General features: G+C 37.6%; 1 protein-coding gene across 7 annotated transcripts in view; it reads right to left on the reverse strand.

The window, feature by feature from the left end:
• The window catches only part of HELZ (helicase with zinc finger), a 148449-nt gene that overhangs the window by 37907 nt on the left and 98495 nt on the right, over positions 1-12047 (reverse strand). For all 7 annotated transcript variants that reach the window (XM_045837209.1, XM_045837212.1, XM_045837211.1 and 4 more), the window contains 2 exons: positions 11502-11685; positions 8121-8349 (listed from right to left, as the gene is read on the reverse strand). In XM_045837209.1, coding sequence (XP_045693165.1) covers positions 8121-8349; positions 11502-11685 — 413 coding nt within the window. The remainder of the gene's footprint in view (positions 1-8120; positions 8350-11501; positions 11686-12047) is intronic.

Here is a 12047-nt window from a genome sequence, read left to right on the forward strand (position 1 = left end):
TTTATTATGCTATAAAAGATATGTGATATGGATTCTTCCCAAGTTGGTATCCTTGTGTCCAGGTGGACAGCAGGTAATCAAGATGGCTTCAAGAAGCATAAATGAAAAGGTTTATATTATAAAAGTTAGTATATGAATGGGAATTGGGTTATTAATATATTCATAAAACTTCGTAGTTTAATTTCAAACTACGTGTCTCTTACATATGTCTTCTACCATCTTCCCTAATTTTTTAAAGATGAGTTTAAAAATTGGGACCAGAAAGTATTTCAACAAGAAGAAAAGTAAAATGCTATAAAATATCATTATGTATTCCTGACAATAAGACATAAAGGCTTAACAAGATAATCATTCGGTTATAGGAAGTACATGTTGCTAAGAAATGCATGCTAAAGGACTTTTCTAAAGGAATCAAGTTTTTTCTCATTGTCTGATAGCTAAGGAAGGATCATCTTTGATATAGCACTCAAGACATAAAATCCTTATACTGCCCCACCCTTTTTACTTAAAAAGCCACAATATTCAACTGTACAAATATTTATCAACACGCTTCTACTACATGCTCTTTTAAAACTGTAAGTTTTTTTGCTCTAACTGATAAAGTATCAATTTCATGGAGTGGCATTTTACATTTGTTTTCAACTTAAAGACACAACAAAAAACAACAAGAAGAGAATGGACTGGTTTTTACTCTAGCTCAGTTTTTAATGTCAATTTCTTACAACGTATTTTCATGTTCAGCTTACATAGCAAAAAGAGCAAAAATGCTAGAACTTGCTCTATTTTCAAGCCACCTTTTAAAACTCCACACCTTGTTCCTATACTGCCCTCACTGACCTCAACTGCACTGAACAGATGAAATAACCTTCAAACAACCTCACACTTAACAAGAAGCTAGTAGCTCCATGATAGTCTTTGTCTACAAAACCCCAGGGATCTCCAAGAAGCAACCTTTAAACTAAAGGTCACCATTTCAGAAGTAACACTAAACACTTACTATAGGTTAATCAAGTTAAGCTAGTTCTAAAAGTAACCTGAAATTTCCATTTGAAATCTCACTTCTCTTTTAATTTCCCCATTGCTATAGCAACATAGCTATATCAACGTCAAGAACATGGATTCTAGAATGAGACTGCTTGGGGTTTCAGTATGGCTATCATTCACTCAATAGCTGTGCATCTTCAGCCAAATTACTTAACCTCTCTTTGTACCTCAGTTTTCTCATGTGTGAAATAGGGCACCAACAGTACTATCATCATACTTTATTACAAAAGTATTTTATTATTTAAGTAAATACTTTATTATTGACAGTATTATTATACTTTATTACTGAAAAGACTTCATTTTTAAACTTTTCAGACAACCTTGTTTTTTCCTTTAAAAATTACTAGTTTTAAAACTAAAAATTTGCCTTTTTTTTCTTTCTTTTTGAAGGCTCTTTCAAAGACTATTCACACTGACCTTGAACTCCCTGCTACTTTAATGAAATATTATGCATGGCATTGTAAGGCATTTCTGAACAGTAACTGGAAGGTCACTTGAGAATTCTCCTATATTCAAAATAAGAATGAGAATTCACCAACTTGGCCCTGGCATGGTAGGTCAGTCATTTAAAGCATGTTGATTCACTAAGGTTGTGGGTTTGATCCCCAACCAGGGCACATACAAGAATCAACCCATGAAACACATAAACAAGTGGAACAACAAATCAATGTTTTCTCACCACCCCCTCTCTCAAAATCAATCAATAAAAAAGAATTTACCACTATTCCTATTTAAAGGCTTCACCAATTCTCAGCCCCCTCCCTAAAATGTGAACATATTAAATTAACATTTTTTCTTTAAGATTTTATTTATTTTTAAACAGAGAGGAAGGGAGGGAGAAAGAGAGGGAGAGAAGCATCAGTGTGTGTTTGCCTCTCATACACCCCACCATGGACCCAGCCCACAACCCAGGCACGTGCTCCTAAATGGGAATCAAACCCACAACCCTTTGGTTCACAGGCTGACGCTCAATCCACTGAGTCACACCAGCCAGGGCTATATTAACATTTTTTTCTAGTTATGTTGGTCAGAGAACCCAAGTGTGTCTCTACGTCACAAGTATTTCAAAGGACATAACCTTACTTTTAATCGCTACCATGAATACAAAATTTGGTTTTGTTTTTATGCTTCTAGGATCACTGATAAAACACTGAAAAATCACTTGATGTCCTTAGGTCATAGAGAGAAAGTACGTGTTTGTATGTGAGTCACAACTCCCCTCTTCGCCCCTCCCCATTCAGTGCAGGTCTGTCCGCACATTTATCACTTCCTGGGAAAGGCAGGGCAACCCGGTGAGAAGAGTTTGGGTTTTGAACTCAGTCTGACATCTGTTTGAGTGAACCACTTAATAGCTATGTGACCCTGGCAGTAATTTCAACTCTCTGAATCAGACTGCCCATTTAAAATGCAAATAAAATACCTACATTGCAGGGTTGTTTGGACGAGTGAATGAGGCAAAGTGTACAAAACACTTAACCTAGCACCTGGCACAGAGAATGCTATCAATAAACAGCAGCTACTATATTAAGAGCTGTAGGTTTGGCAAGTGGGGGATGGGAAGTTCAATATATTCATTTCAGGTTAATAGAAAATTCTATTTAAAAGCACTTTACAGCAACAAAAAAAAGGTTATATAACCAGTTGCTTTCTAAACTAGTGTATACATAGTAATTATTCCTTGAAAATTTAATCAATATTTGGAAATATCATAACAGTTTTTAAAAATATTGAATAGGTGGAAGGGAGGGAATGTTTCTGATGAACTCAAACCACAAAAAATTCACACCTCTATTTTTATAATACCTAAGAATCACATTATGTTCTCCAGGTTTACTTGTATCATGAAATTAAATTATTTCTATGAATTTAGAAAGATTAAAGCACAAATATCCATAAGCCTCAGCTACCAGCTCTTGGGTTAGAGCCATGCTTAAATAGTCCAAACAACATAGAAAATCAACATACCGATTTAGCTGTGGGTCACACGACACAGTGTATTTACCCCTCTGAAAATACTATGCTTAGCTTACAAATTAATTTGCAGTCCTTGGCATACCCCAGCTCAGTAGTAAGAAATAAGCAACCAGTAGAGCTGGCTTCAAGTTAAAAATTAGCCCTGGATAATTCTGACAGCATGGCCTCAGGATCCTTCACCTATTTGCTCTGAGAAAGGAATAGTTTATGTGAGAGAAGGGGTAAAAATGCTGATCTCACACAATTCACAGTACTCTACAGAAAGGGGAAAAGGTTTTAAAAAAATATTCATGTTGGTAATGTTGGTAAATGTTTGGAGTCATTTATAAGGAGGGTCTAAAACTAATGTGTCTTGGACTATTGTTTTATCTGTTCATTCCCCCAACAGTTTCTACTCAGTTTTAACACGAGTTGTCCTGTTTTACACATGTGTTTTTGTCTACTAAATTCTAATCAAACTGTATGTGTTCTCAGTTATTAAATGATAAATAGAAACAAAATGGTAAAATATCACAGCAATATTCTTCCCAAATATACTTTCAATAAACAGTAAAGTGACCAACTTCTGGTCAGGATGGAGGTATAGGTAGACACACTTCACCTCCTCATGTAAGCATAGAAAGAATTACAACTAGATCTTAAAACGAAAACCCCCAGAACCATGAGAAAATTGAGCTATAAGGAAGTCCCATGGCCAAGGATTTCAAGAAGCCACATTCATCCAGACAGGTAGGAGGGGTGGAGTCACAGAGACAGGTGGAGAGGCAGTGGTAGAACATACGATTCCACATTCACATGTGGTAGACAGTAATTGAGAGGGATACGTGGGGAGCAACTGATCCCAGCCACAGGCCAGACCACACAGCCCAGGGCTCCAATATTGAGAAGATTAATGGCCGTAACTTTTGGCTATAAAAACCAGTGGGGGTTGGGATTTCTTCTGGCAGAAGAAATGGCCAGATTTTCAGGAGACTCGACCTAAAGGTCCACACAAACTTAGAATATACACAAACCCGCCCACTCTGGGATTCACCACCAGGGCAACAGCAGGAAGGACACCAGCCACATGTGGGAAGTGGTAGGCAAACATCCAGAAGCCAGGTAGCTGTACTGTCCCTTTTCTGAGCCCTCCCCCCACACAGAGCCACAAAGCAATGAAGTGGGTTGCCCTGCTCTGGCGATTCCCTAAGACTCTGCCCCCCCCCCGCTTCACAGGTGCCTTTTCTACAATAGGCCACTCTACTAAGACAGGGAGTTAAAGTAGCTCTACCTAGCACATAGAAACAAACACAGGGGGGCTGCTATATTGAGGAGACAAAGAAATATGGCCCAAATGAAAGAACAGAACAAAACCCCAGAAAAAGAACTAAATGAAATGGAGATAACCAACCTATCAGATGCAAAGTTCAAAACACTGGTAATCAATGCTCAAATTGCTCACTGAGTACAGCAACAACATAAAGGAAGAAATAAAGGCAACACTAAGTGAAATAAAGAAAAATCTACAGGGAACCATCAGTGGAGGGGAGGAAGCTGGGATTCAAACCAACAATTTGGAATATAAGGTAGATATAAGTATTCAACCAGAACAGCAAGAATCAAAAAAAAAAAAAGAATAAAAAAAAAAGAGGACAGTATAAGGACCCTCTGGGACATCTTCAAATGTACCAACATCTGAATCATAGGGGTGGCAGAAGAGGAAGAGTGAGAAATTGAAAACTTATTTGAAAAAATCATGAAAGAAAATGCCCCTGATTTGCCAAAGGAAATAGACATACAAGTTCAGCAAGCACAGAGTCCCAAACAAGTTGGACCCAAACAGGACCACACCAAGACACATCATAATTAAAATGTCAAAGGTTGAAAGATCAAAAGAGAGCCTTAAAAGCTGCAAGGGAGAAACAGAGAGTTACCTACAAAGGAGTTCCCATAAAACTACCAGGTGATTTCTCTAAAGAAACTTTGCTGGCAAGAAGTATTCAAAGTCATGAAAAGCAAGGACCTACAACCTAGATTACTCTATCCAGAAAAGCTATCATTTAGAATGGAAGGGCTGATGAAGTGCTTCTCAGATAAGGTAAAGCTAAAGAAGTTCATCATCCCCAAGCCATTACTACATGAAATGTTAAAGGGACTTATTTAAGAAAAAGAAGATCAAAACTATGAATATTATAATGGCAACAAATTCACAACTATCAACAACTGAATCTAAAGGAACAAACTAAGCAAACACCCAGAACAGGAACAGAAACAGGTATGGAAATCATTTGAAGCATTATCAGCTGGGAGGAGGAAGGGAGAGGATGGGAAAAAGATGCAGGGATTAAGAATCATAATTAGTAGATAGGGAGATGTTAAGAATATTATAGTAAATGGAGAAGCCAAAGAACTTATATGCACAACCCATGGACCTGAACTAAAGGGGACAGGGGATTGCTGGAGGGAAGGGGGGTACTGGCCAGAGAGGGGAAAAAGGAGGAAAAACTGGGATAACTGTTAATAGCATAATCAATAAAATATATTTTAAAAAATAAAAAATAAACAATAAAAAGCCCTGGCTGGTGTAGCTCAGTGGATTGAGTGCCGGCCTGCAAACCAAAGGGTCGCTGGTTCAATTCCCAGTCAGTGTACATGCCTGGGATGTGGGCCAGGCCCCCAGAGGGCGTGCGCAAGAGGTAACAACACGCTGATGCTTCTCTCCCTCTCTTTCGTCCTCTCATCCCCTTTCTAAAAATAAAATCTTTTTAAAAATAAAAATAAACAATATAATAACTAAAATAAAATTCTCAGAAAGGAGGCCAAATTAATATGCTCAGTTTTATACATTTATAACTTGAAGTTAATGTATTCCCTTCTTCAATTTTTTTTTGCCATTAGTGGCTAAAAATGAATATAAATCTATTTTTAAATAAGAAATTAGGAAAAAGGGGAAGGGGTGTTCAGGCACATGTATAAAGGACACATGAACAAAACCAAAGGGGGGTAGGATCAAGGGTGGGAGGTGGAGATGGCTAGGGTGGGGGGGGATGGTGGGGGGGAGTGGAGACAACTGTATGTGAACAATTAAAAAAAAGAAGGAAAAAGAAATTAAAGATACTTTACAACAGAATTAGTTAGCTATACACAGTCATAAGCCATTCAAGTTTTCTTTAAGGTCATTTTTCATAATGTAACCCTAAATTAAAGCTCCCCTTGACTCCTTTGTTAACGCTCTTCCCCTATAAAGGATATTAACTTCTTTTGGAGTCTTAAATGCTAATACAAGGAGCATCTTAAAGGTCCCAAATCGTTTCCCTTTCCATAAAATATTTTTTTTCTGTTTCAAGGAAAAAAGGTAATTAAAACACTGCCATATCTATACTGCAACAGAAAGCCTGGTTTAAAGAGGGCCGCTCCCTAACAGCTCTGTCTATTTTAACTCTAACACATCAAAAAGGCAGTTTTGGAACCATTGACATCTTTCTACTACTCTGAACTCATTTTGACAGGTATTCCAATACTTATAAAATTTTAAGTAATCCCTAGTGTATTTCTTTCTTTTCCATAAAAGAATATTACAAATTTCTATTCTACTATTTTTTGTTAATATTAACATAGTTTTTAAATACTGCAAAGGCCAAGTCTTATAATGGCTGGCTTCATGCAGGTAAAATCCCTATTAACTGGTATAAATCAAAAGTGTATATAGACATTTTTTGTTTGCATTGATATTTTAACAGCCTTTCAGTAGAAACAGTCCCCACAACTACAATCTAAGCAATACTAGCAATGCTCCAAAGACAAGAAGCAACAACTTCTAACACGCCTGATTTTCAGAGCCTCGGATTAACCAGACAAGAATTACTGACGTTGAGAAGCCTTGAGAGAAAATGAGCGAAGAAGGAAATTAATCAAAAATGAGCTAAAACAATAATGAAGAGGAAAAAATGCAGCATTGGTAATAAAATGTCATTTCCATTAAAGAGACACACAGACACAACATTCCGCGGGAACACTTGCAAACTGTTCCCTCTTCCTGGAGCACTTTTACCCAAGGTGCCCGCACAGCCCACTCCGAGGTCAGCTTCTCAGTGAGGCCTACTCTGACCACATTATGACTCCCTCCTAATTCCCCATAATGTTCTGCTTCTTTTCCACTGAACTTACCACGTAAAATACAACAGTGTATCTTACTCTGTTTACAAGGGGGGACCCCCCAAAATTGAAATGTATTCATTAAAAATTGTGCATTTATTCTTACATGTTTAAAACTTCAGTCACTTGCAAAGTACTCTCCATTTCAATACACCTGTCAAGACTTTCCCACGGCTCAAAACAGTTTTTGAACTCTTCAATTTTGATGCCTATTAGTGCTTCTGCCATTTTTTTTTTTGTTTCACCTCTTCCACATTGGCAAAATGTTTCCTTTCGAGGACTTTTTTCATCCGGGGAAACAAAAAAAATGTCACTGGGGGCAAGATCGAGTGAATAGGGAGGGTGGGGCACAGGGGTCATGCCATTTTTGGTCAGAAACTGCTAAACACTCAGCATAGTGTGGGCAGTTGTCCTCGTAAATCACCCATCATGAAATGGGCAAATGTGCTGAAATAGTGCTCAAAAAAATTTCACCGAAGCCAAACACAGCCTCACACAACGCCAGCTGGCACACTGACACAGATGGGTTCCTAGAACACTCACTGTGTTCCTAGAACACTCACCTAGCGGGGAAAGCCTGTCCTACAAGGAGTCCACCCTCCAGAAGATAATTCTGTATTATTGGGGGGTCTCCTTTGTATCGTCAGTCTTCTCCTCCCCAATTATATGCAAGCCCCACAAAGGCAGAGATTTTTGTCTATTTTGTTCACTGATCTATCCTCAGTGGCTAGAAGAGTGCTTAGCGCATAGTAAGCACTCTGGAAATTATCTGTTGAATGATGACTGCATGAATGCACACACAATTATGTACATAACAGACTCAAAGCAATGTATTTTTGTGTTCCCTCTGTATATCAGATAAAACTGAACTTGATTTTAATTAGCCAAGAGGTCATATAAATAAATGTACACATAGGTATGCAAATTACATTCCCCCTTCAATGTCTCAGTCAGTAACACATAATTACCTGCATCTTCCAATAGAGCACAGGGCGATGGGATCACCCACCACAGCAACGAGGGACTGTGCTCTGGTGATGGCAGTGTTGAGAAGTTTGTAGTTGGATAAAAAACCATAATCTAAATCCTCTGTGGAATCTTCCAGCAGCTGCTCTTTCTTTTTAATTGGTGTCTGTTTATGTTTACACGTATGCCTTGTACGTACCGTGCTAAGAAACAAAACTCTAAATTGCTTTCCTATTAAAAAAAATAAAAAAGAAGACTTAAGGGTGTTATTCTGAACCAAAGATAAAATAAAAGCATTTCATTTTTTTAAAATGTTATTACTAAATGACAGGTATCAGCAAGGATGTGGGGAAACTGGAGCTCATACACTACAGGTGAAAATGTAAAATGATATATAAAATACTATAAAAAATAGTATGGGAGTTTGTCAAGAAAGTAAACATAGAATTAACATATAATCCTCAGTCAAAAGGACTTCTGAAAATCTACCCAAAAGAACTGAAAGCAAGGACTCACACAGGTACCTGCACACCCACATTCACAGCAACACTGTTCACAATAGCCAAAAGTGAAAGTGACCTAGGAGTCCATCAACAGATGAACAGATAAACGAAATGCGGGGTATACATATAAAATATACTTAGCCTTAAAAAGGAAAGAAATTCAGACTCGTGCTACAACCTGGATGAACCCTGAAGACATTATGCTCAGTGAAATAAGCCAGGCACAAAAGGACAAATAGTGCATTACTACATTTAAATGAGGGGCCTAGGGCAGTCAAATTCAGACAGAAAGTATGATGTATGGTTGTCAGGGGCTGGGAGGACAAGGGAAGTGGGATGAGTACACAGAAATGGTTAAACAGTAAATTTTATTTTTAAAAATTTTAGTATTATTGCTGAAACCAACCTTAGTGATTATCTATTCCAAGGTCCCACTCAATACAAGGAACTTTCCTTGAAGCAGGGTTACCTAGCCTCTCACTGACCAAAGCAGACACAACTGTTTCTAGAAGGAGGCCTTAGAGTCTGGTTCACACAGTATTTTTTTAATGCTCCTTCTTACAATAACACATTTATTCCCTTATTCCATGTCAGATCTCCAAATATTTTAATATAGTTTCATTTTTTATAATATATTTTATTGATTATGCTATTATAGTTGTCCCATTTTCTCCCCTTTGTTCCCTCCACATTCCCCCCCACCACCCTTTAGTTCATGTCCATGGATCATCCATATAAGTTCTTTGGCTTCTCCATTTCCTATACTATTCTTAACCTCCCCCTGTCAATTTTCTACCTACCATTTATGCTTCTTATTTCCTGTACCTTTTCCCCCCACTCACTCCTCTCCCCCTCCCTGCTGATAACGCTCCATGTAATCTCTATTTCTGTGATTTTGTTCCTGTTCTAGTTGTTTGCTTAGTTCGTTTTTGTTTTTGCTTTTTTTAGGTTCAGTTGTTGATAGTTGTGAGTTTGTTGTCATTTTACTATTCATATTTTTGATCAACTTCTTTTTCTTAGGTAAGTCTCTATAACATTTCATATAATAGGGACTTGGTGATGATGATGAACTCCTTTACCTTGACCTTATCTGGGAAGCACTTTATCTGCCCTTCTGTTCTAAACATAGAATGGAACATAGCTTTGCTGGATAGAGTAATCTTGGATGTAGGTCCTTGCCTTTCATGACTTGGAATACTTCTTTCTAGCCCCTTCTTGCCTGCAAGGTTTCTTTTGAGAAATCACCTGACACTCTGATGGGAACTCCTTTGCAGGTAACTGTCTCCTTTTCTCTTGCTGCTTTTAAGATTCTCTCCTTCTCTTTAATCTTGGGTAATGTAATTATGATGTGCCTTGGTGTGTGCTTCCTTGGGTCCAACTTTTTGGGACTCTCTGAGCTTCCTGGACTTTCTGGAAGTCTATTTCCTTTGCCAGATTGGGAAAGTTTTCCTTCATTATTTGTTCAAATAACTTTTCCACTTGTTGCTCTTCCTCTTCTCCCTCTGGTATGCCTATGATTCGGATGCTAAAATGTTTAAAGATGTCCTGGAGGTTCCTAAGCCTCTCTTTATTTTTTTTTGAATTCTTGTTTCTTCATTCTTTTCTGGTTGAATGTTTCTTTCTTCCTTCTGGTCCACATCATTGATTTGAGTCCCAGTTTCCTTCCCATCACTGTTGGTTCCCTGTACATTTTCTTTTATTTCACTCAGCATAGCCTTCATTTTTCCACCTAATTTACGACCATATTCAACCAATTCTGTGAGCATCCTGATTACCACTGATTACCAGTGTTTTGAACTGTGTATCTGATAGGTTGGCTATCTTTTCATTGCTTAGTTGTATTTTTTCTGGAGCTTTGATCTGTTCTTTCATTTGGGCCATTTTTTTTTTGGTCTTGGCATGCCTGAGCCATGAAAGGTTAAGTGCCTAAGGCAGGTTATGCTGAAAGGACTGATGCGCCCAACTGACTTGGTATGTGCAGGTAAAAATGCTGGAATAGTCGTCCCAGTGTAAAAAGTCTACCCATATCCACACGACTACGGTTCCTTCAAAGAAAGCACGTTCTCTGTGGAAGGGATCACAGCTCTTTCCTTTCCAAGTTTTCCACCTGCTGCATTCCTTCCCTCCAGCGCGTCAGTCTTTAGTCTTCTCTTTTCTAGGCCAAACAATCCTAGTTCTTTCAACCATTCCTGACACCCATGTGGCAGTTTCTAGACCATTAACTAGATCTCTTTGGGTGCTTCCTAGTTTACTAGTAATATTCCTTCTAAAATACACCCAAATTCTTAGTGGTATGGACAACATGTGGTACAGTGAAGCTATTTTTCCCCATTATTTAGAAATTGTATTACTCTTACTATTGCATATTGCCATGAAACCTAAAATTGTACTAGGTGTTTTTAGCACTTATATCATAGTGTTGTTTCCTATAGTTAAGAGCACAAATTCTACAGCAACTTGTTGCTGGTAACTATAGTCACTCGGGAAAGTCTATAGATGAAAAACAAGCTGTGCCTTTAACAATGCATTTAAATAAAACTTGCCTGACAGATACAAGTGTGTAAAAATACAACAAATTTGCCCTCGGATGAGTATAACAACAGTAGGCATTGTAGGCTATAAACATCTGTGTGGCATTTATACAATTACAGTTGTTAGAAAGTTAATTTTTTCATACTCCTTTTATTTGGATATAAAAATGTAATGAACATGTAAATGAGCTCAACCTTTAATTGTCAAATTTGGTATTAAAGAACTTGATATGAAATGAAGACACAATTACTTGTCCAGAAAAGAGATCTTGAGAATTAAAAATCCGATGTACACACACTTTAAGACTTAAACATCTGAATAACTTAGATCATTTCAATTAATACCCACCTTGAACATTTAGCACTCTTTCTACATTAACATCAGATAATCTCTTTTTTCGAAGTTCAGCACGTATCCTAAACACTTGATCAGCATATGGAGTCACCACACCGATACTGCCATCATCTAACTTCCCCCACGCGACTGGCCACTTCCTTCTTAACTCTTCCACGCGTTCCACCACTTCAAATACCTTTAAACAAACCCACACGTATGTATTAAAGTTACACAAGTGTTTAGAGAAAAGAATATGGTAACTGCATTAGATGTATAAAGGATTCCATTTTAGCAAATGTCATTTTAAATCACCGCTAAGTAAAAATAATATTTTGCTTTTATGAACACAGTAGGAATAAAAATATTTTATTTACATTTCAAACAGTAAACTTCACAATAATGCACCCAGTGAAAACATGAAAATCAGAGACAACATAATTGGCAATTGGCCCCAACCCTTTACCCAGTCTTCTCTATTCTTTCTTTTTTTTAGATTTTATTTATTTTTAGAGAGAGGAATAGAGAGGGAAAAAAGAGGGAGAGAAATATCAATGTGCG

This window comes from Phyllostomus hastatus, unplaced genomic scaffold (assembly GCF_019186645.2).
Source record: "Phyllostomus hastatus isolate PE091 unplaced genomic scaffold, TTU_PhHast_1.1 phas_contig_210, whole genome shotgun sequence".
NCBI lineage: Eukaryota > Metazoa > Chordata > Mammalia > Chiroptera > Phyllostomidae > Phyllostomus > Phyllostomus hastatus.